A 23,593-nucleotide genomic window follows, 5' to 3' on the forward strand; every position below is an offset into this window, starting at 1 on the left:
CAACAGAAGAAGAATCAGGGACTGAGTTTAATATGCCCTTTTGGGTATGCAACAACTTCTGTTCCTTTGGGAGTTTTGAACTTCTGGAAACAGAAAACATTGTTTTCATCTCTGTATTTATTCTGTTAAGTGAACTATATACAGAAATGTTCAGATTTTAATTTTACATTTAGTCAACTCTGATATGACATTAGCTGTAATGTTTTATAGAAACGCATCTAGTTTGTGTATTTCTAGTAAAGCTTTATTTGTAGAAATAATTATTTATAAGTGTTTTCTGAAGCTTCATGCTCTGTGCCTCTGCAAAGGGAAAGGTGATGCTCTTCCCTAAAACTTTACTATATATGTGATAATAGTAGCTAACATTTGTTGAACATTTGCTGTGTGTCAGGCAATATTCAGAATATTTTATAGGAGTAAATTTCCATTTAATCTTCAACAGTTTTGTGAAGTAGATACCATTATTATTGCTGCTCTGCGATGAAGAAACTGAGACTCAAGAATAGTGAATAACTTGCCAGAAATCCAGTACGTGGTAGACCAGTATTCAATGCAGGCAGTGTGCTCTGGTAACCGTGAGCAGCTTGGACTTCACAGTTCTTTCACACCTTCTTCAGGAGGAATCCGAACGTTGGATTGACGAATGCCTTTGCTGTATTGGGAAAGGATTCCTTCTATTTGCTTTTCCCAAGCAACTTTTCCTATAAATGTGAAGAATAAAGTTCAGGACCAAGAATACAAATTACTAAAAAAAAAACAAAACAAAACAAAAAAAAACCGATCTTTGTGTTTTATGAAGTCTGTTTGTGAGGTGGTCCCAAGCCCAAGATCAGCAGCCTCACTCATTGTATTTTATGACAGTGAATTAGGAGATGGTATCTTGGTGAGCAACAAGAGGGAAGACTTTGTTTTTCCATCCTTGGGTATTTGGGTAACTGAGCAGGAACCAAGAACCGATTTGAACTTCCACATACCTTCCTGCTCCTGCTTAGGGTATCCTTATATTGGAAAAGGCAGCTTTATAATTTGGGGGGAAAATCCAAACACTACTGACACCTACTAGGAGATCAACATAGCCAGGTCCTTTGGAAAAGTCCACTTCCATAATGCAGAAGTCAGCCTAACTGGTCCCTTGATTCCTTTTCTGAGAGAAGCAACTTTTGCCATAAGTGCTCTGAGTGGTCTAGCAGGAACTGTTTCCTGGGCGAGAGAAATGTGTGTGCTCCCACCATGTGAATAGCAAGTGGCAGTCTGTTTCCACACTAGATACAGCCATGGCCCAAGGGATACAGCCTTTCAGATGCCTCATTGCATAGAAAGCTATACCTTAGTTTGCTTTGCACAGCCCATTTTGTGCCCTGTTGTTTATGTGCTACTTCATTTCCTCATGGACAGAGTAGACTGAAAATATTTTTTTTTGTAGAAAACATTGACTAGCTATGAAGTGGACTCCTCCCACCAATGGCTTGGGTCAGTACTGACATGATTTCTTCTCCTTCAGCCTCAGGGTCTGCAGGAAAAGGAAGCCGGCTGCCAGACCTAGGATCCGACTACAAACCTCCAATGAGCGGTAAAGCTTTTTTGCCCCCCTGTGGGCATGACATGGTTTTGCTTGAATTTCGAAATGTCTTTTGTAGTTTTCTCTGTGGTGGGTTATACCATGTTAACCTATTTTCTTTTATTTAGTAGAATTAACTTTAGGCATTTTTTGGCAAAAGTCTGCTAAACTACTGTAAACCCATTCATTATCCATAAATAAGGATCCATAAATAAGATCCATAAATAAGATCGTTTCCCCCACATACCCAACTTAAAGTAAGATTAGTTCTAAACAAATGAGTCTTCCTTTGTGCCCACTGCCTGCCTCTAGAAAAGAATTAGAATCTTGTTCTCAAAAATAAGCCCTCTAATGGGATTATCTATCACCTAGAATAAGCCAAAGAAATGCTTCATGACTTTCTCCTCCACACTGCTTACCACAGTGTTTTAATCTGGGAATTCTAAAAAATTCTTCCCACTCTCCTAGCCAGCTTAAGAGCTGGTGCCTTCTAACTCCTTAAATGATGGCACCTACTTCTCTACAGAACTTCACTATTTATAAGTTACTTTCACACCTGAAATTATATTTGATCCTCATAACACTGTAAAGCACAGAGAATAGATATTCCCATTTTACACATTAAGAGACTCAGTGGAGGGGCGCCTGGGTGGCTTAGTGGGTTAAGCCTCTGCCTTTGGCTCCAGTCATGATCCCAGGGTCCTGGGATCAAGCCCCGCATCGGGCTCTCTGCCCAGTGGGGAGCCTGTTTCTCCCTCTCTCTCTGCCTGCCTCTCTGCCTACTTATGGTCTCTCTCTCTGCCTAATAAATAAATAAAAATAAAAATCTTTAATTAAAAAAAAAGAGAGACTCAGTGGAGAAGTAATGTGCCTGAATCCACCCACTAATTATGGAAGTCCTAGAACCAAAATCCAGGGCTTCCGACACCTGATTTTGACGTTTCCACTGTCACACACAGCCTAGAAGGCCTGGGGTTCTGTACCAGATATGGGAATCTGAGTCCTAGGCTGAATTCTAGGACTCTGCGCTTTTCCTCCTAGGATGCGTGTGTTATATTTATGTGCAGTCCATGGTATAACATTCAAGGCTGTGAGGAAAGCAGCTGTTTCCTTGTTTTTCATTTATACATTCATTCATTCATCCATGTTTATGAAGGTTCAGGTTCAATGTAACAGGCTATGTATGGGAGCAAAAGCAGTGAGTAACAAAGCAACTGGAAAGGGAAAGCTTCATAGAAGAGGGGAAGTCTGACCCAGATATGAAAGGATGCGTGGAAGATGGCTAAATGTCATGGGGCGAGGGGTGTTGAGCATTTCAGGAAGCACCAACAGCTCGTGCAAATGCAGGGAATACCTGTTAAAGCATATTTAGAGCCCCAAACCCCTTCTTTGCCTCAGCCCAATAGATGGCTGCATGTCTCAAATCTCAGCTCAAATGCCATTTCCTCAGAGAAGTTTTTTCCAACCATTCGGTCTAAAATGGCCACCCACTCTGTATCATATCCCCTCATTTTATTTTTTTCTTAGCAGTTATTACTAATAATTTCTTGTTTATTTTCTGCCTGTACCCCAGCAGTCGTATCTTTGTTATACACTCTTGCATCCTTAGTACCTAGAACAATGCCTGGCACATAGTAACTACTCAGTTAATATTTGTCAGACTAATGCATATGTACAGATCTACTCTTTCCTGAAACTGATTAAGAGAATTAACTTTGCAAAGACTATATTTATAAAAGCAGACTCTATTTTTCTTTTCCCAGACTGTATTTTTCAAGTAATTTTTGTGATCTCAGACATCTGAATGTGGAGAAGAACTTAGCTTTCTCTGAATGTACATTTTTTAAATGCTTTTGAAAATCATGATCTAAATGATTTACAAATGATGCTTTATAAGACAAATTTATGCATAATATGACATAAGATACCTTGTGGGGGGCAGGCCCTTCATTTGTCCAAGTATAATGTTTACTTTAATTCAGGAAGCCATCACTGAACACCAGCTTTGTGCAAGGCACTGTGTTAAGAACTGTACATAGCACATAAACTTGGCTCTGTAGATTGCATGAGACACTTGTATCCAAGGCAATGAGTGTATTACAGAGACTCTCACATGAAGTTTCCATACTCTGAGTGTATGCATTTTTTGAATTCTCGAACTCTAACAGATGTACCGGTTTTCCCTCTACAGGTAGTAACAGCCCGCATGGAAGTCCCACCTCTCCCTTGGACAGTAGCATGCTGCTGGTCATCATTGTTTCTGTTGGTGTTGTCACCATTGTGGTGGTTGTGGTCATTGCTGTCTTTTGCACCAGGCGCACCACCTCTCACCAGAAGAAGTAAGGAGCCCCAAATGTGGCCCATGGTTTTTGTTATCTATTCTTTCGTTCCTCTGTGACTTCTGTATTTGGAGTTGTACAAAGAGATTAAACATTCAGTATAGTTGACCCTTGAACAATGTAGGGATTAGGGGAGTTGACACCCCCCCATGCAGTCAAAAATCCACATATAAATTTTAAGTTTTGACTTCTGCAAACTACGAGTAGCCTACTATTGACTGAAAGCCTTACTGATAAACTATGAACACCTATTTTGTATGTTATATATTATATGTAATATATATTATATATCACATATATAATATATATTATAGACAAAATATTTTTTTATTTTTACAAAAAAGAAAGCTAGAAAAAAGAGAGTGATTAAGAAAATCATAAGAAGAGAAAATACATTTACAGTGCTATACTGTATTTATCAAAAAGAGTCCACACATGGATACCAAGCATTAACCCTAATCCTACATCTGGAAAGTGGGTTCCTGAACACATGATAAAAAAAGCTGAGAAGCAGCCCAGTTAATAAAAACAGAAAGAAAAATTGAATACCTGTTAAAGCATATTTAGAGCCCCAAATCCTTTCTTTGCCTCAGCCCAGTAGATGGCTGCATGTCTCTTACTGCCCAAGCAGAAGTCTGGGGTTTTATTCTCTGGCAAGATCTCTGAACTATAGAGTATCAGGTACATACACTAGCCCAAACCCTAACCTCTAACCGTAACCCTCTAGAGAGGTCTCTCAGTTGCAGGATATTAGGCACATACCCTCGTGCTGGCCCCAACTCTAACCCTGGATATGAGGAGGAAAAAAGGAAGATGTAGTGAGTGTGTGTGTGTGTACACACACACTGAAATACACAGCCATAAAATAGAGGGAGATCTTGCCATTTGCAACTACCTGGATGGAGCTAGAGAGTATTACGCTAAGTGAAGTAAGTCATTCAGAGAAAGACAAATACCATGTGATTTTTCAGTCTTGTAGAAATTAAGCAAAACAAATGGGCAAAGGGGGAAAAAAAAAGAGGCAAACCAAGAAAGAGACTGTTAACTACAGAGAACACACTGAGGCTACCAGAAGGGAGGTGGGCAGGGGATGGGTGAAAGAGGTGAAGGGGATTAAGGAGGGCACTTGTGAGGAGCCGGTGATGTATGGATGTGTTGAATTACTATATGGTACACCCAAAACTAATATTACACTGTATATTAACTGGAATTTAAGTAAAAACTTTTTTAAAAGTCTGCGTGTAAACGGACTTTATGTGTGTTCAGTCCCATATAGTTGAAGGGTTACCTGTGCACGAAAAGTGATGTTTTAAATATTTGTAAGTGAAATGCAGAATGGTTCTTCTTATAAATGTGTATTGGTGTTCTGGCAGGAAAAAGGTGCACACTCAAAACGGGGGAAGGAAGTTTAATGAGGGGACTGTTTACAGAGTCACAGGTGGGGCTAGGAGACGAGGCAGAGATGTTCAAGGACCAGCAGCCACGATAGGCCACTGTCACCCTTAGGCCTGAGAGGGCAAGAGGTCTTTCTGAAGAACAGAGAGCCATGTTCAGACGTCTGAAGCAGTAGGAAAGGGCTTCTTGACAGGAGCTGGGTGTGGTGGGAGGAAGGTGTCCTCTGCCAGCCTCTCGTGCTGCAGGGAGGGGACAGGATAAAAACACCTGCTACTCTCCAGTCTCTTGCCTGTGTCTTCACTCTTCACTCAGCCAGACCCATCAGAAACCAGGAGCAGGTTGCCAAGTAAGGCAGGTAGAGGTCATTTAACTCAACCTCTTGAGTCACAGAGCCAAGGAGAGAAGAGGTCTGGAGAGGGAAGTGGACCGTGTTCAGCCTTGCCGGTAGCTACTTTGGAGTACTGTTTGTGTAAGCACACGGTGAGCCAGACACCCAGGAGTTTAGGGGCATTCTTACAGGCTTTTTCACGGCACAGATGCCACCTGAAATGGAAGAGGACTGTAGACCTCTTATTCTACATCTAAGTTTAAGAATATTTTTCAAGGGGTGACTGGGTGTCTCAGATGGTTGAGCCTCCGACTCTTAATTTCAATTCAGGTCATGATCTCAGGGTTGTGACACCGAGCCCCACGTCAGGCTCCACAATCAGTGCAGAGTCTGCTTGAGTTTCTCTCTAAAATAAATTTTAAAATCCTTAAAAAATTTTTTTTCAAGAAGTGCTACCAAGTGTGGAAGCTTAGGACTGGCAGGGACAGTGGGGGGTAGAATACTGATTTTGTGACTAAGATAGTCTCATTTATAATTGGCATATCACATTAACAGAGGGGTCAAATGACTGTGAGCCCTGAACTCCTCTGGGATGTTGAGAGTTGTGGTAATTGTCTAGAGCAGATAGCAAGGTGACTCAGTTATAAGACTGTTTGATAACAGCCTATGCTCCTAAACTTAAGAGGATCCCTGACCCTAGACAACTTTCACCTCACATACAGCATCTGGCCAGCGAGACAGAATACCAAAAATAAAAAGATTCCTGAGTTACCCCTAAGAGCAAAAAACACGTGTGGGCAATAAAATGACTTTAATTGGTGGGTCCTAAAAGATGATAAGATGGAGATATTGCTCCATAAGAGAAAGGCAAGTTCATGTCAGTGTTTATGATTATCCCTCAGACTTGGTCTGCCCAAGGCAAGGCAATGCATGTGTTTAATGACAATAAATATGTTTGTTTTCAGTATAGAGGACAAGTACAGATTGCCTTGTCATTGCCACTGGATATGGCTTTATGTCACTTTGTGTATGTTTTTGTGAGGTTTTTAATTTTTCTTTTGCCCAAACAAAATAGCTTACCATAGATTGCATTGCATCTGTTTTCCAAGGGAGCAGGGGGCTCCTTTTATAAACTTTCTGGTCACTGCCTCTTAAACCTCTCCCTGTCTCCTTTTGATATGGAAAACTGTTTCCCTTAAACACATCAGCAATGATGTTATTTCTACTCTAGAACTTGTCTGCAGGCTTCTTTGTTCAGCATTTCAAATGTATCTACTTTTATGAACTTGGTTTTATATCTAGTTTCAGAAATCTTGATATCTTTATTTAAAAGAATCTAAAAAAACAAAGTGATGGAATTCCTTAGTGCTTTGGGGATTTAAAATTAAAAGTAAATTTAAAGAAGCACTTATTCTTTAAATTGAGAGGCAGAAAAGTGAGTTAGTAATAGGCTCTGTACTTTGAATCTGCAAATCCTACAGATTTGGGTCCTTTTGCTTAAAAGAATTGTGTCGAATCTTCATGGGGCTTCTCCTCTCCCTCTCCCAATGACCATCTTTCCAGCCATTCCATGAACCACTGAAAAATATGTATGAGCTTTTCTTCATACTTGTTTTACCCTCTGAGGAAGTATCTCCCATTTCAATTATAGCTGCTTATGGACACTTAAAACTCAAAGCTGACCGAGTATTTATGGCCTAGCCCCTATTGCTTCTCAACACATTCCTCATTAGCTACCTCACCCTTAGCAGATGAGAACTACCTCCAGGTACCACCATATGATCCAAAACCTCCTTCAGTGTACTTCCTCCTACCGGAAGCCAGTTCTCCATTAACCCTCTGGATCTCAGTGGCTCTCATCTTTCTAAGAACTTATACTTGCTGTTCTCCCCTCCACACTGCTAACCTTTCACTCTCTTGGCTTTGTCTCTTCAGCAGGTAAGTGTGCTTATACCTCTTTTATCTTAAATCGTTATAATTACAACCCATATTCTACTCCCCACTAGCTGTTTACAAAGCCATCCTTCCCATCACCACAGAATCTCTTGATTACTGTATATACTCGTGCATTCTTTCATTGCCTGCTGATGCTTCATTTCTTGACGATCTGGATTCTGCTCCTACCACTTCACCCAATTACTTTTGCTGAGGACCTATGACCTCCATATTGTTAAAGCCAGGAGACATTTTTTTCGTCCTTATCTTAATCTCTCAGCAGTATTTTTAACTCAGCTACTCCTTCCTTCATGAAATACTCTCTTCTCCTGTATGTCATGATTGTATGTTCTTTTTCACATCTCCTCATTATCTACCCAGCCATCAGAGCTTCCTCAGGACCTGATCCTAGACTTACTTCTCCTATGCACCCCCCAGTGCTGTCTACTCCCATGGCTTCATTTACTGCCTGCATTCCAGTTACTTTTGTGTTTCTATCTCTGGCCAAAGCCTCTCTCTGAGTCTCAGACTTGCACACTCTGTTGCCTCTTCTACGTTTTCTCTTGAATGTCTCAGGGGCACTCACCATGTGCAAGACAGAATTTATAATCTTTTCTGTCAAGCCTGCTTCTACCTCCATTAATTCCAATATGAGTAAATGACTTAGCTTCAAACTCTTGCATCTTTACTCCCACCCTACCCCACATCATCTATTCACCAAGTCTTGTCATTTCTGCCTCCTAAATAGATGTCACATCTGCCTCTTCTCTCCATTCCACTGTCCTAGACCACTGTCATTCATGGCTAAGACTGGTGCAGTAGTATACTAACTAGTCTCCTATTCTTTCCCCCACCCCGTAAATCCATTCTTCATACCACAGTTGGAATAATTGTTTAACTCAAAATTGGTCTCCTTACTCTTCTGCTTAAAACCACATAGTGGTTTCTCATATCATAGATGGAGGTCAGACTCTTGGCAGGTCTCCAAAAGCTCTTCATCATTTCATCATTCTCCACATTGTTCACTGTGCTTCTGCCACTCAGGACTTCTTACGGGCCCTCTGATATACCAGGCTGTTGTGTTCTGCTTCAAGGCTTTGACATAAGCTGATTTAATCACCTGCAAAGCATCTTCTTCCCTTCCTCCTTTAAGTCTTAACTTCAGTGTCACTTCTTTGTCCAGCTTTGTCCTAGCCACCTTTTGCCAACTATTAAAAAATAACTATAACACTTGGCATTTCATTAAGCTCAGAATATTTTAAAATAATGAAATCAACATCTGTCTTCCTCACTTGACCAGAAATGCTGAGGGCACAGCAGTCCAGTACAAGGATTGACTGACATACAGTGGGTACCTAATAAATGCTTATTGAGTGGATAAGTGAGTGAATAGAGAAATTAAGGCAAAGAGAAGTAGGCGCTGTCATCCATTTTTCATTTTTATCCATTTGGTAGTCCTAGATTTGGGTTCCCTGAAATGTTCCCTTCTTCTTTTATGAGCCACAGACTCCACTTCTACTCCAATGTTATATTTCTAATTAGTGTTCTCTCTATATTAATTGGAAGTTGAGAAACCTTCTGCTTTAGAGACAACTTAATTTTAAAATTTTGTCTAGTCTGTTGATAATTTAAAAAAAGTCACAAAGGGCAGTAGTCAAATATGCCCTTGTATTTATCTTGAAATATGTGTGGACAAAGCAGAGATATATTTATTGTTCACAAAAGTAAACTTCTTTCCCGTCTTCTGTTGTTTTGTGTGTGTGTTTTTAGTTTCTGCCTTTGCTTAAGGCATCTCTCAGAAGGGCGGTTTTAATCATTGAAGCCTTTTCACAAATAAGTTCAAAAGAGCTACTTAAAAAAAAAAGAAACCCTCAGGGCACCTGGGTGGCTCAGTGGGTTAAAGCCTCTACCTTCGGCTCAGGTCATGATCCCAGCGTCCTGGGATCAAGCCCCGCATCGGCCTCTCTGATCAGCAGGGAGCCTGCTTCCTCCTCACTCTCTGCCTGCCTCTCTGCCTACTTGTCAAATAAATAAGTAAAGAAATAAAAACCCACGTGGGGCACCTGGATGGCTCAGTGGATTAAAGCCTCTGCCTTCGGCTCAGGTCATGATCTCAGGGTCCTGGGATTGAGCACTGCATTGGGCTCTCTGCTCAGTGGAGAGTCAGCTTCCTCCTCTCTCTCTGCCTGCCCCTCTGCCTACTTGTGATCTCTCTCTGTGTCAAATAAATAAAATCTTAAAAAAAAAAAACCCTCTTAAATTTTTGCCTAGGAAGCGAGCTGCTTGCAAATCCGTGAACGGCTCCCACAAGTACAAAGGGAACTCCAAAGATGTCAAACCCCCGGACCTCTGGATCCATCATGAGAGACTGGAGCTGAAACCCATCGATAAGTCTCCAGACCCAAACCCCATCATGACTGATACTCCAATTCCTCGTAACTCTCAAGATATCACACCAGTTGACAATTCCATGGACAGCAACATCCATCAAAGGCGGAATTCTTACAGAGGTGCAGGTTGTCCCCAAATGTGGGAGAACTATTTCCATTTAAATCATTTTCCATTTCCTGCAGTTGCCTGAATTTGGCGATTCCTATGGGAGGTTAGGTTTAAAGAAATGTGTATTGTGAGATTTGGTCAACATCTGATAAAGAATAGATAGTTTGGAAAAACATAGCTTGTTACTGGGGAGAGGTTCCGTGCCCAGATGAGACAGCCTTCTAGATCCGTTAGGTCTCTTCTCAGGTGTCAGTGACTTGATACCGAAGCATTTGAGACAACCTCGCCTATGTCTGTACGTTTCATCCTCTCCTTTCCTTTAGAGTCTGCCTCTCTTTGTGGTGGTCAGAATGTTTTTGGTCTGGACACTCAAACTCCAGATGAAGCATGGTAGGCGACATTGTGTCAACTGCACTGACTCTCAGCAGAGACTCCTCTAATGGGCTTCTGATCATTTTCCTTGTTTTTCACTTCCTGCAGAAGCATCTTGTCCCCATTATATTGTTTGTGAGTTCTGACCCCTCCACTGGGAGTGTTTTACCGCTGAGGGTGCTTAGTGGCCTGGGGCACACGCTTATAACTAACCTCCATATTTGCTGTCTAGGGCATGAATCAGAGGACAGCATGTCTACACTGGCTGGAAGGCGGGGAATGAGACCAAAAATGATGATGCCCTTTGACTCCCAGCCACCCCAGCGTAAGTGAAAACCTCTCATTTCCCCTGTGCTGCCAGTCTACCCGGTTGTCCTGGGGAGCCACTACGAATGATGTCTTTGACTTCATGTGATCCTGACACAAAAGATGACCCACTGAGGCTTTGGCATCTTGGCAAGAAATACCAGACACTTTTGTATTTCGCAATTTATATCTTTCTTGAGATAAATACGCTAAAAAGCCAACTACCCCAGTCTCCCAGGAACAGAGAAGTAACCAGTCTCCCTAACAGTAAGTATGGCATCTGTACAGGAGGATGGAGAAGCGTCATTCCAGGCTGGAGCTAAGGATAGCCGGATGTCACAGTATTCCTTAGACTTCCTGACACACATTCAGTGTTGATGGACACCTGTCATTTTTTTAATTAATTGACTTTATATTTTAGAGGATTTTTAAGTTTACAGAACAGTTTTTGAAACAAAATTTTTCAACCTTAATTGACCATGCCTCACTTTGATAAACATAAAAGTTACTTGGCCTCCTTTAATAATATTTGAAATTCACAGTAAGTTTGAAAACCAAAAAACAGTGGAACAAACCAATGCTTTTGTTCAAACTACTGTGTCTTCTCCCTTGTCACTGTTTTCAAGGTAGGGAGGCCGTTCCGACCGACTAGCACAGTGAGGCTTTCAGGTGAGGGTCCCCTGTGCCATCATACAGTGAAAAAGCCACCTACCTACTGATAACAAGTTTTCCCAGTTCTGTACCAGAAGTATTTGTTGTAAGCTGAACAGATAACGGTAAGCCGTAGCACTGTCAGACACCTAGATTCAAATCCTGAAAGCATCCACTCGATCACTTTTCAGTTTAACCTAAATGAGCTTTTGAGTTTTTTATTGGTTTCTTAAGATGTCCCATGTCAGAACTCTCAGCCACCTCTCTGTCAACAAGTGACAGAGATCTGAATAGTCACAGATCCCCTACACACCAAAGAAGTAAACCATGGCTCCCTATACTTGGAAACTGGTGAAACATCCAGGTGTGTAAATGCACACACACTGTCACACTCACTGTGCACAGACATGTAGATGCTAGATTCTAAAAGTCAGCTTTGGAAGAGAAAGGTGTGATTGATTAGCAGGTCATTTCTGCACAAAGTAGGGACCATGATGAAAAAAGAAGGGCCTGAACTTGGAAGCATGCAGGGAAAATCATTGTCTCCCTCTTATGAGAGGTGCCCTGGCTGGGGTCCCAGGTCTAAAAACGTAAGTGTCTGAAAAGGATAAACCCATTGCAGTTGTGTTTGATGTATAGCAGGATGATAAGCAGGACTGCTTGTTTGTTTTGTACAAGATTTTAGTTTTACCCGAACTGGCTTCTTTTTAAATGTTAAGGAGAAAAGATATGTTGTACCAGTTGGTATCAGGGGGTTTTTTTTTTTTCTTTTTCTTTTCTGGGGGATGGGCAAGGAGTACCCATAAATATACAGTATTATTTAATTTGTACCTCGGTAGGTGGGTGAGTGAGTGGATTCTTTAATTCAAGATTCTGAAAACAGGTATTTCAGTATGCTTGTGAGATCTCCTTTGGCCCACCTGGCTCCAGTCCTTTTTCTCAGGCTGCGTTCCCCTGGAGCCTGTCCCACTAGCCACCCACCTGGCCTTCAACAGCTGAGCACTGCTGGGAAGCACTTGGCTACACTGGACGGAGGTTCAGTCAGCCTTGTACAAGGCCTTGCTCAGAAGCGCCAGGACCCAAGGCAACTGACAGCTAGTGACTGCTGGCTGTGTTCTAGGGAGGTCCTTTCACATCATCTTCTTTTTTATATACCCAATTTGGAAAGACTGGAAATGCCTTTAAAAAGAGAAAGTCACTTCTGTTTTTCTGTGCTAGAGTCCTGCATACTGAGAATGCTTCTCAGATTGTACTTCCTAGGTAAAAGCCAGGAGGTTTCTTCTGTTCCCCCTGGCCTTAATTCTAGAAAATACTGATGCTGAAGCTTCCTGCTTCGGAAAACCACCTCTCTTCCCCTAAAGGAGGTACTGCCTCCCAGATTACCCTGAATCTCCTCTGCTGGCTTTTCCAAGTTGTGTTTTGTTCCTAAGGACCATCTGAGCCTTCTGGCCTCTGAGTGCAGGGAACACCCCTGTTTTTTCCCCCAGGCCTTAAGGAGGGAAGGAGCAGTGACACTCCAGGGCCCATGGTTGCTTGTGCCATCTGCCTGTCTGGCAAGTGGCCAGGGCAGAAAATAGCTGGAGAATAAAAGTGTCTAGAATTTTTCATCACTAGAGTAATGTTGAGTGGCCCTACAAAGATCTACGGAGATCCTTGGTGACAGAGACATTTAATAGACTCCAAAGGTTAATTAAGTTTTATCACAGTTCGTGAAGCCCTTGCTTAGAGGAAAAAAAAGGTCCCCTGTGTTCCTAGTCAGCCCCACCGCTTTTCCTGTTTGAGGGGTTTAGAGCTCTCCGTGCTGTTCTTAAACGTTCTGTTTCTAAAACTACTCTAAGCTTAGGAGTACCTAAGAGAAGCCCCAACTGGGCTTCTGATTTTGTTTGCATCTCTAGGATCGATAATGAAGCCTCATTAAAGGAGTGTTTTGTCTTCATAGTAAGTTATATATGGAATATCTGTGTGGAAATTTGGATTTGTTAGCAAAATGCAGCAAATTTAATTCCTTAGCCAATATAGAAGGAAGGATGCAATTAGGAAAGAACTGTTTATATTTTAAAATGTGAATGGATGTGGCCAAGCTCCCAGACTAGAAGCAGTTAAGAGACAGTGCCATAGAGCTGTGTTTCATGCTTTTCATGCTAAAGGAGTTCAGTTCTATTTACGTTCCTTTTAAGATAGGAAAAACTGATTAACTGATTAAACTGCTTAAACTCGTCCATTCAGCCTAAATACCTATTGCATGCCTCATTCAACAATAAGAAAAAAACAGAACATATTAGGAATATACTCGAAGGAGAAGAAACTTCTATTTTTTTAGCAGGAGAAAAAAATGATAGAAACCTAAATCATCATTTGTTTGCATATGGATTTATATTTTGTAACATATTCAAATAGATATTTTTAATAACTCATGTAATCCATGTTTATTGTAGAGGAATTGGAAATACAAATAAACCAAGAGAAGTTTTGTTTTTTTTTAACTCCTAACCATGCTATCCCCCAAGATAATCACATTAACATTTTAGTGTGTATTCCTCAGAGGTTTGTGTGTGTGTGTGTGTGTGTGTGTGTGTAGATAGATAGATACATGCATAGGAGCATGTTGATTTAAAAAAAAAAAGTGAAATCCATGGCTAATTGTTCACACCAGCCAGCTGCCCCCCAGAAGCCAAGGGAATGGTTGTACTTCGTGGGAGGGGCAGGGGTGGCTTTGCTCTGGAACTGTGACTTGTGTGTGTCTGTGCAAGCATGTTAAGCACTTCTCTGTCTTGTGTTCATCCACAGCTGTGGTTAGTGCCCATCCCATCCATCCCCTCGATAACCCTCACCATCATTTCCACTCCAGCAGCCTCGCTTCTCCAGCTCGCAGTCATCTCTACCACCCGGGCGGCCCGTGGCCCGTTGGCACATCCCTGTCCCTTTCAGACAGGGCCAATTCCACAGGTGAGAGATGAGGCTCGAGCCCCAGATGGAAAGCATTCCCAGAGTTGGCAAGCTGAAATGGGAAGGACTTGCCCTGCCTAGAAGGATTTGGAATTTTTCTGTGTTGTTTATGTATCATAACGTTTCTGTTACTGAAATTGTTACTCAAATTGATTTCTGTAAAATTCACCACCCCCCATTTTTTTCCCCCTAAGTTGATAAGTGGCCGGTGCAAGGTGTCCTCTTAGTAAAAACATAGTAACTCGAATCACATAACCATGTCTTGTTTCATCAAGTTGCATCTTGATTCAGTCATATTTTGTTTATTTTGTAATCTTCTAATCTGAATGGAAAACTCATTTGGGATGATTTTCAGACACGAGATGTGGCCTTCCCCTTGCAGTTACTCTGTGGTTAGGAGGGTCTGTAGGGCAGCCATAAGATAATTCTCATGTTAAATCTTATACATACTCCTATTGTGGCCCAAAGTAAGAAATGCATCCAGGGCCAGTGCGGCCAGCTGGGGCCGTTCACAGCCCTGTGAATTTTGTGTACATTGTAACCTCAAGTTGCCCAGAGGATTACTGACGTTAGAAGAGGCTGCACAGGCATGCATCATCTCTAAAAAAACAGGAAATGAGCCTAAAAACTGCAGTGCATTTAAAGAAATACATTGCCAGATAAACATGTCCCCAGTTTGGAAATCTTAGGAAATAGCATTATTGAACAGTTTCAAGGAGAAGTGGAACAAATACTGTTGGTCCTCATTAAATGAAAATTAACTTCCATCCTGTTAGGTGCAAATCTAGTAATTTTTTTTTTCTAGTAATTTTTCGTATGTACGGTATGTTCTTTCTCCATCATTTGAAATGTGTCTGTTAATAGTTACGACGTTATGAGTAGAATTAAATTTTGCTCATTCTGGAAAATAAGGGGATTTCAAGTGAATTCCACTTCAAAAGTACCTCAAAACCCCATGCTAGAAGTTTGGGTTACCAATAACATTCCCCCTCTCTAAGTTTTGATCAATTTGAAACATACCCAAAACATCAAATGAAGATCACAGCTTTATTAAGGGGATGCCTACCAACCCCCAGAGTTGCCTCTCCCAAACCTTTACTTGGTTTGCACTCTCCAAGTGGAGAATGCCACTTAAACTCGTGTCCAGAATGGGCCTTCCTGCTCTCTCCTTCCGGGTCCAGGTTTGGGGCCCTTGCCTTAGGGAAAGACAGTCCACTGGCCATTGTCTGGAGAACCAAATTCTGCCTCATAGAGCTAGTCTCAGACAGAACAGAAACTGGAAAGCAGCCTTCCAGATCTGCTCTTGGAAAGCAGTTTTTGTGTCCTGACTATCTTTCTCTGTTTTTAAGGCAGAAGAATCCCACCCACTAGGATGTGGGCCTGCCTGAGGGCATGTCAGGCTCTTCTCAATCAGATTAGCCCCCTCTTCCTTCCTCTATGACTAGGAGGAGGTTGAAAGTTGGCAAGGAGCAGAGCATCCCTCACCGCCCTGATCCAGGTGGTCTAGTGCTGCTAAAATTTCCTTTCTCAGTAAACTTGGGCAGACAGTGAAGAGAGGGAAAAGTAGTGATTTGTATCACTATAGGGTTCATCACTTTAATGACCAGAGGGACATAAAGAAGGTAAACTAATTACAGGGAAAGTCACTGAAGACAGCTCAGGAACACAGAGCAAGTGTCTAGAAATGATCCACATTCTTTCACCGTTATATTTTCCTGGGTCCCTGGAGCTTGGTGCTGCCACCAGCGCTATGCATGTGGGCTAAGCTTGGCTAGGGCTTGGCCAGAGTAGGCTGCCCTAGAGAGCCACCACTTGACACAGGAAGAGCACTTTCCACTTGTCCAAGACCTTGGCCAGTGTAAACTTTGTGTCTTAAACCCTGAGAGGGAAGTCATTCAGGAAGCAGGCCCTTAGGCAAGGGAGAAATCTTAACGACCAGATAGTTTTCCTTGTGGGGCAGCCGCATCACACCCTTTACTGGGAATATAACATGCCCGGTACCCTCTCCAGTTACACAGCAAGGTGGCTCTGGTGTGTGGCAGCAGGCCAGGGTTCTGACTCAGGTAGGCAACACTATTCTCCTTTTTTACATTTCCCACCGCCTCTTGGACCCTGAGAAGCTTATACATCAAAGTCAGGCATTTGAGGTGACCTGTGTGCCCAGAGCTGACCTGACCCTGTGTCTCCCAACACAGGCTGACATGGTCCAGGCTGGAGTCTGCTGCTTCTCTCCTACCCCCTACTCCCCTCTCTAACCGGCTTCTCCCCAGCCCAGGATTGCACAGAGTAAGACCAGCAGCTCCCTAGCTGTGGTTATCGCTGACTCCAGAAAGCAAAGAAATGAGGTCCTCAGTGCACCTCTTGAGAGGATGAGAAGTAACATAGGCCTAGTAGGGTTATCACAGCCAGGCTTTCCACACTGGGGGAAGGTGTGTGAGTCCCTTACCCCTGGGGCCCAAGATCTTTAATCTGAGGGTAAGTTAACACTCATGACTGGGGCATCCTGTCTCCTGGGAGCCCAAGGGAATAGATTCAGTGTTACCTCAGTAACAAGGGCAGGGAGAGGTTGGATTTCTACAGGCTCTTTTGCCCTGAGCTGGTGTCTCCAGACCCATCCTCAGGTTAGCGATGTGGGTCCGCACCAGCTTACACTGTTTACAAGGGCTTCCTTTTAAAGGGGACCAGTAGTATTGGAAATGGAAGGGCAGTGTGATGTGGGAGTTCCGAGCATGGGCTTAGGACTCGGGGCGCAGGGATTCGGATTCCTGCCCTCGCCATTCTGAGTCCATGAGCAGCATCTAACATCCCGGTGCCTTCTGAGTTACTGTGAGCATAGAATGAGCTCATGAATGTAGAGCACACAGCATAGTGGCTGGCTCAGAGTAAGTGCTGAGTAATTTACAAAGAAAAGAACCTTATCAATTATTCAGGTCCCGTGTTCAGCACATTTCATACATCTTCTCAATCCTCACTGAATTATGTTGTCCTCCCTGTTTTGTAGGTGAAGAAAGAGACCCAGATTCAGTGACTGCCAAGTTAACCCAGATCATATGCCAGATTTATAGCCCAGGTTTATCTGACTCCAAAGCCAGTGGTTTTCTATCTCACCACGCTGCTTCTGGAACAACTCTGACCCCTCTTCATGTATTTGGAGACTGTCACGTTCTTCCTTAGTCGTCCCCCTCTCCAGGCTGATCTTCCCCTATTTTTTTCCCTCTGGACCCAAACACCTTTATGTGGCATGTTCTTAAAGCTATTTTCAGACCTCTGGACTATTTGGTTGTCCAGGTCTCCCTTGAGCCGTGGGGCTCTTGCTCTAGTGAGGCCGTGCACAGTCCCCCGAGGGCATGCAGGTCCTGTGGCATTGCCTCTTCTGTAGTAACTGGCAGGCCTTCTGGGCACATCTGGTGCTTGTCAGGCAGACATGTTATCTATGACAGGCCAGTTTCTAAGACCATCGGTCAGTCAATCTCCTTTCATATTCACATCTTAATAGACAGTAGCCCCGGGAACCTTTTTGTCTACTCCCTACTAAGTACTCAGGAGAATGCTGTAAAATTTTGACCACTTAGCTGTGTGGGCGAGAACATTTCAGCAGAGCATCTGGTTGGCAAAGTTGTTTGGGACGCTTTTGAATTAGTCCATTCTTTTTTTTTTTTTTTTTTTAATTTTAGTTCCCTTTCAATTTTATTTCCTGCGAATTTAAATACCCTTTCACAGTTGATGTAGTAACCGCATTTCCTCAGATTTATTTCTTTTTTTTTTTTCAATTTATTTATTTTCAGAAAAACATTATTCATTAAGTCAAGCAGAGAGAGTCAATTATCATATGGTTTCACTTATTTGTGGAATTAGTCCATTCTTACCTGGCCTTGGCAGTGGTGCTAATCCATGTTCCCTTGGACTAACACTGGTCCTGAGTGCTTATTGAGCTGATTTCAGAGGCCCTTAGAAGTAGCCAGAACCCTGGTATGTGCGTGTGTTTAATGGTAGAGGAAATGCTAACATTTAGACTTTCCTGCTGTAGAGTCCGTTCGAAATACCCCCAGCACTGACACCATGCCAGCCTCCTCGTCTCAAACATGCTGTACTGATCACCAGGACCCTGAAGGTGCTACCGGTTCCTCTTACTTGGCAAGCTCCCAAGAGGACGATTCAGGCCAGAGTCTTCCTACAGCCCACGTGCGCCCTTCCCACCCATTGAAGAGCTTTGCTGTGCCGGCAATCCCACCCCCAGGCCCTCCCACCTATGATCCCGCACTGCCAAGCACACCGTTACTATCCCAGCAAGGTGAGTGAGGACAGCAGCACCACTGGCGGGACCCTTTGGCTCTGGCTTGTGGCACAAGTCACCTCTTTGACAATAGCAAATACCTTCCAGGCTTATCCTAGTAGTTCAGAGTAGCTGGAAGTCATTGCCCCTTTCAAGAAGTATATGGGCTCCCCTCCCTGGGCAATGCATATGAACTAGAGAATAATATTGTGGGAGTGAGGGCTGACTTTCTGAATCGTGTTTTGGGTGCAGAATTCTTGGTGGTAAAATCCAGTGGCTATAGGTGTGGACAACAGATGTAATCCACTTAGCCTCCCCAAAATGCCTCCCTCTGTAGGGTTCCTACAAGGTAGGGAAGGATTGGGGAGGACAAGACATGGAAGTAAGGGACCCTTCAGATGGGACGGAAGTCAATTCCTCAAGTTCACCTGGTCCCCACGAAGCACCTAACCTGAAAAGCATGCTTATCCCTACTTCTCCACATCTGTTATGATGGTCTGTTTTAGAGTAAGTTAGTGGTTTTCAAGCTTTTTGGTCTCAGGACCTCTTTATAGTCTTAAAACCTATTGAGACCATGAAAGAGCTTTTCTTTACATGGGCTAGGTCTACCAATATTTAGTGTATTAGAAATTAAAACAGAAAAGTTTAAGCTCTTTTATTAACTCATTTAAAAATAGCAAATCTATCATGTAAAATAAATAGCATATTTTTATGAAAAATAACTTGCCAAAACAAAAATACAGAGAGAAAAGTGACATTGTCTTGTATTTTCACAAATCCCTGTAACGTCCGGCTTCATAGGAGGGAGCTGGATTCTCAAACCTGCTTCTGCACTCGGTCTGTTGCAAAACGTTATTTTGGTTGAAGTGTAAGAAGAAAACCTGGTCTCACAGACAGGAAGTTGGAAAGGGAAGAGTGCTTTTGTAATCTTTTCAGACTGGATATTCTTTTTTTAATACTATAGCAAAACACAAGAAGTTGTATTTTCTTATAGGTTTGTTTGTAATGTAATATAGCCATACCCATGAACTGTTTGTACTCTGTTTCATGAAAATCCATCCATCTTGTACTTTGAATGCATGATATCGGACATCATTTGGAAAATATTGATCCACTAAGTTATACAGATCCTCCAAAACTTAACACAGTTCGTTATACAAAATGTAAAAATACATTTATTAGTATCACCAAAGTCTGTAAGTTTTGGGAGGCTCTCAAGCTCTTGGTGGCACATACAAGTGTTTTAAGATTCTAAGTTTCACTTGAAACTTGTATTTTATCATTGGAGATAAAAACTGTCCATTGTTTTTCTTGAAGTGACTGGCTTATTTTATTTACCATCTAGAAAATGTCTGCCCAGTGCTCAAGTCTGAATAACTGGTATGTCTGTCATTCTTTCTTTGGACTGACATTGGTGTTTCATGACAGAAGCCACAGTTCCTCTGGTAACTCAAGCTGTCACAAAGGTCCTGAGCTCCAGTCAGACACCGTCGTGTAGTAGACGGAAGTACTTTATACATACTTTCCATTTTGTCACATAGGATAAAGGTTGTATAATCAAGGTGAAGATTTAGTAAAGTAATTTTTGTTACTTCATTAAGGATGATCTTAAGTTAAACCAGCTTTTTTTTTTTTTTTTTTAATGTTAGGCATGTCCGTGAATGACTTTGCAGTTTAGTGCCACTGCCCTAATTTATGCTAAGGCTACAGCGGTTTTACCCACTGTTGCTTTCATACCATCAGCGCAGAGGCAAAAATTTATTATTATGAAAGGAATTTTGACCTTACTTCTAATTTTCTAAAGCCAGATGGAACTGTTTCTCTGGCCACTTTCTCCCTCCTTCCCTTGAGTGCAGTGCCTTTTCAGAGCAAGAGCTGCACACTGGGTCTGGGTGCATCCCTCACCCTGAAGCAGCATCTGGACCTTAGTTGCCTTCATGAGATCTGGGGGAGCAGCTCAGCCACACCCCTAATAGTACCCTTTCCCCTCAGCTCTGAACCATCACATTCACTCAGTGAAGACGGCCTCCATTGGGACTTTAGGAAGGAGCCGGCCTCCGATGCCAGTGGTGGTGCCCAGTGCCCCTGACGTGCAGGAGACCACAAGGATGCTGGAAGACTCCGAGAGTGTAAGTTCCTGGGCCACCAGCCCAGCCAGGATGTCGGGTGTGTGTCCCGTGGCCTGCAAGTGTGCCGGTCACACTATGTTGTGTGCGGGCCCAGAGGTGTGAAACAGATGCACTCATACTTTGAGCAGACATCCCTGAGCATCTCCTCTGCGCCAGGAGCGGAGCTGATGGCTTATGTGCCTTCTCTTTCCCCAGAGCTATGAACCAGATGAGCTGACCAAAGAGATGGCCCACCTGGAAGGACTAATGAAGGACCTAAACGCCATCACGACAGCATGAGACCTTCCCCAGGACCTGACTGCAGACCTGGGTCGAGAAGTCTTGGGACAGAGCCTGGAAAGCAAGGATTGTACAGAGCACGTGAGGACAGCACTTAAGAACACAGAGCGAGCGAGCAGACCAGCCGGCGCCCCTGCGTGGGGCCGGCTCCAGGCACGGCCACCTGCCTTCTCCTGGTCGGCCTGGAAGAAGCCCGTGTCAAGGCGGCTTCCCTTTGCCTGCTGATACCCTGCAGGACTGGGCACCATGGGCCAAAATTTTGTGTCCGGGGAAGAGGCAAGAAGTGCACCATACATTTCATTTTGTGGTCAGGCTGTGTCTTCGTACTGCGGCCGCATCGCCTTCATGGAGTGTAGACATCGGCATTCACGTACAGTTTTATTTGTGTCCTATTTTAATTTACCTTCGAAAGAAAAACACTATCAAAAACCAAGGGAGTCCATGGTGTTCTCCACAAGTGGTTAGCATTTGACTACTTGTCTGAATTACGTATGGAAAGTCATTGACAGTGTGGGTTGTTCCAGGGGTTGGCTTGTTTTTTGTTTTTATTTTTGAATTCCGAGTCATTGCATCCTCTACCAGCTGTTAATCCATCACTTTGAGGGGGGAGGAAATGTTGCATTGCTGTTTGTAAGCTTTTTTATTATTTTTTATTATAATTATTAAAGGCCTGACTTTTCTCCTCTCATCACTGTGAGATCACAGATCTATTTGAATGAAATGTAACATTGAAAAGACTTGTTTGTTGCTTTCTGTGCAGTTTCAAAGTATTGGGGTGGGGGTGGGCCGGGGGGTTGGGAATAGGAAGTGGAGGGGCTGCTGAGGTCTGTGAATGTTTCAGTCGTCGTGCTTTCTTCCAGAAGCCTGCAGAGAACGGAAGCATCTTCTTTTTCGTCCTGTCCTGGCATGTCCATCTCTATTGTCACTAAGTTGCAACTGGACTTTCATTTGGGTCTTGTTAAAAAATTCTTCTGTGCAATAGGTGAGTTCGAGGACTTAGCTGCCCTGATGAGTGGGTCACATTCTGGTGAGAATGTCCATGCTGAGGAGCCAGTGTTGCACTTCCGATCTCTGGAGTGACGCGGAGCAGGCCGAGCCCCAGCCGTTCCCGGAAAATCAGGGGGCAAGACGGAGTCCTTTCCTGCTGTCTCCATGTGTTCCCTGGGGGTCGCGGGAGGTAAAGAAGGGCACTTGGTTTCCTCACAGGACTCCTTGCTTCTCTCTAGTTCCTGTCCTTGGCTGGTCCAGCTCTCGCTGCCATGTTTCAGAGCACCTTAGGGAAAGCACTCACAAGAACGAGGCCGGCAGGGGCTGCCGCACCCCCAAGGCTCTCCACTCCTTTCTGAACATTGTTCTGGAGGTAGCAGGGGACAGGGACAGCAGAGGTGACCACCACCTCTTCCATCCCAGCAGCTCAGCGAAGCTCCTGAGCAGCATGGGGTAGCAGGAAGCTCCTGGGACATGCTGGGAGGCCCTTTGCCTTTGCAAACAGCCCTTACGTTCTTTGTCTTAAAAAGGTAAGGAGCTGAGGTGGGTTTTTTTTTTTTTATATTGAGAATATTAACAAAATCCAGGACTGACCATCAGGCATCTTCCCCTCCTCCCCCCAACTCCCCAGAAGGCAGTGTGGAAGGCGCATCAGACTTTGTTTCTGTAGCCCGGAAGAGGTCAGCCGCTGAGACCACGGGCGGGTACCCAGCCACCAGCCCCAAGGGCCCTGGGCTCTTCCCTGGCCCCACAGACACCCCATTTGCCTTTGTACAGTCGTTATTTCTCCTTTTGAGGTCTTCACACGTACTGGTTTTGTAGATGAACTCTGTATTTATTATTTTGGGGGCAATGAGAAGTGCAATGCCGGGAGTCCCGCCGCCGTGCCAGCCGGTCACAGAGGACTGCCAGGTGGGATTCTGGAAAACCAGTGCACTTAAACTGGTCCTGAGGAGAGCACTCTGGACACCAGGAGGGCTAGATTCCCCAGAAGCTGTCTTACCTTTCGCCCAAAGAAACGTGCTCGGTATTCGGGGCGTTCCCTCCCGCGAACCCTGACACTCGTGTTACCTCAGGACGGCGCCTGGATACTGCCGCAGGACGGGGGCGGGGGGAGGGGCCTATTTTTAAATAAAATAACTGTTCAAAGTTGGGGGATTTTTTTAAAATTAAGAAAAAGGAAAGCTATTCTGTATTGCACCTTTTCACAGTTTAATACATTTTCTTAACATATTCCTGTGGTTTTTGAAATCAAACCATCGTGTGTCTTGTAATGTCCTAGTTGCGCTGCTGCTCGGCAGCTTCCTTCAGGAGGATTTGGAACAAACGTGTCTGTTGCCTTGTTGCCTGCTGGAGGGGGGCCTGGAGGGCTGCTGGGGCCTGGTTTCTGTACACACTTGTTTGGCCTTTTCTGTAGTTGATGCTGTAAACTCTATGGCTTTTTAAAAAACAATTTCATGTTTTTATTTAGTATTGGAAATCCAATACACTTTTTTAATCCAATCAAACTCCGGTGTGGTCAAAGAGTTTGTTTACTTTTTCCTTAAGAAAAGAAGAGCTTTGGCGTCCCTGGTTCCCGGCCTTGACATGACTTCA

General features: G+C 43.5%; 1 protein-coding gene across 8 annotated transcripts in view; it reads left to right on the forward strand.

The window, feature by feature from the left end:
* The window catches only part of NEO1 (neogenin 1), a 238,380-nt gene extending 215,150 nt beyond the window's left edge, over window positions 1-23,230 (forward strand). For 6 of the 8 annotated variants that reach the window (XM_044231480.1, XM_044231483.1, XM_044231484.1 and 3 more), the window contains 8 exons: window positions 1,502-1,570; window positions 3,750-3,897; window positions 9,827-10,065; window positions 10,659-10,751; window positions 14,171-14,329; window positions 18,357-18,620; window positions 20,595-20,731; window positions 20,927-23,230. In XM_044231480.1, coding sequence (XP_044087415.1) covers window positions 1,502-1,570; window positions 3,750-3,897; window positions 9,827-10,065; window positions 10,659-10,751; window positions 14,171-14,329; window positions 18,357-18,620; window positions 20,595-20,731; window positions 20,927-21,010 — 1,193 coding nt within the window. In that variant the 3' untranslated portion in view covers window positions 21,011-23,230. The remainder of the gene's footprint in view (window positions 1-1,501; window positions 1,571-3,749; window positions 3,898-9,826; window positions 10,066-10,658; window positions 10,752-14,170; window positions 14,330-18,356; window positions 18,621-20,594; window positions 20,732-20,926) is intronic. The other 2 variants (XM_044231487.1, XM_044231488.1) reach the window with 1 other exon arrangement.
* Window positions 23,231-23,593: the final 363 nt, after the last annotated feature.

The sequence above is a fragment of the Neovison vison genome, chromosome 13 (assembly GCF_020171115.1).
Source record: "Neovison vison isolate M4711 chromosome 13, ASM_NN_V1, whole genome shotgun sequence".
NCBI lineage: Eukaryota > Metazoa > Chordata > Mammalia > Carnivora > Mustelidae > Neogale > Neogale vison.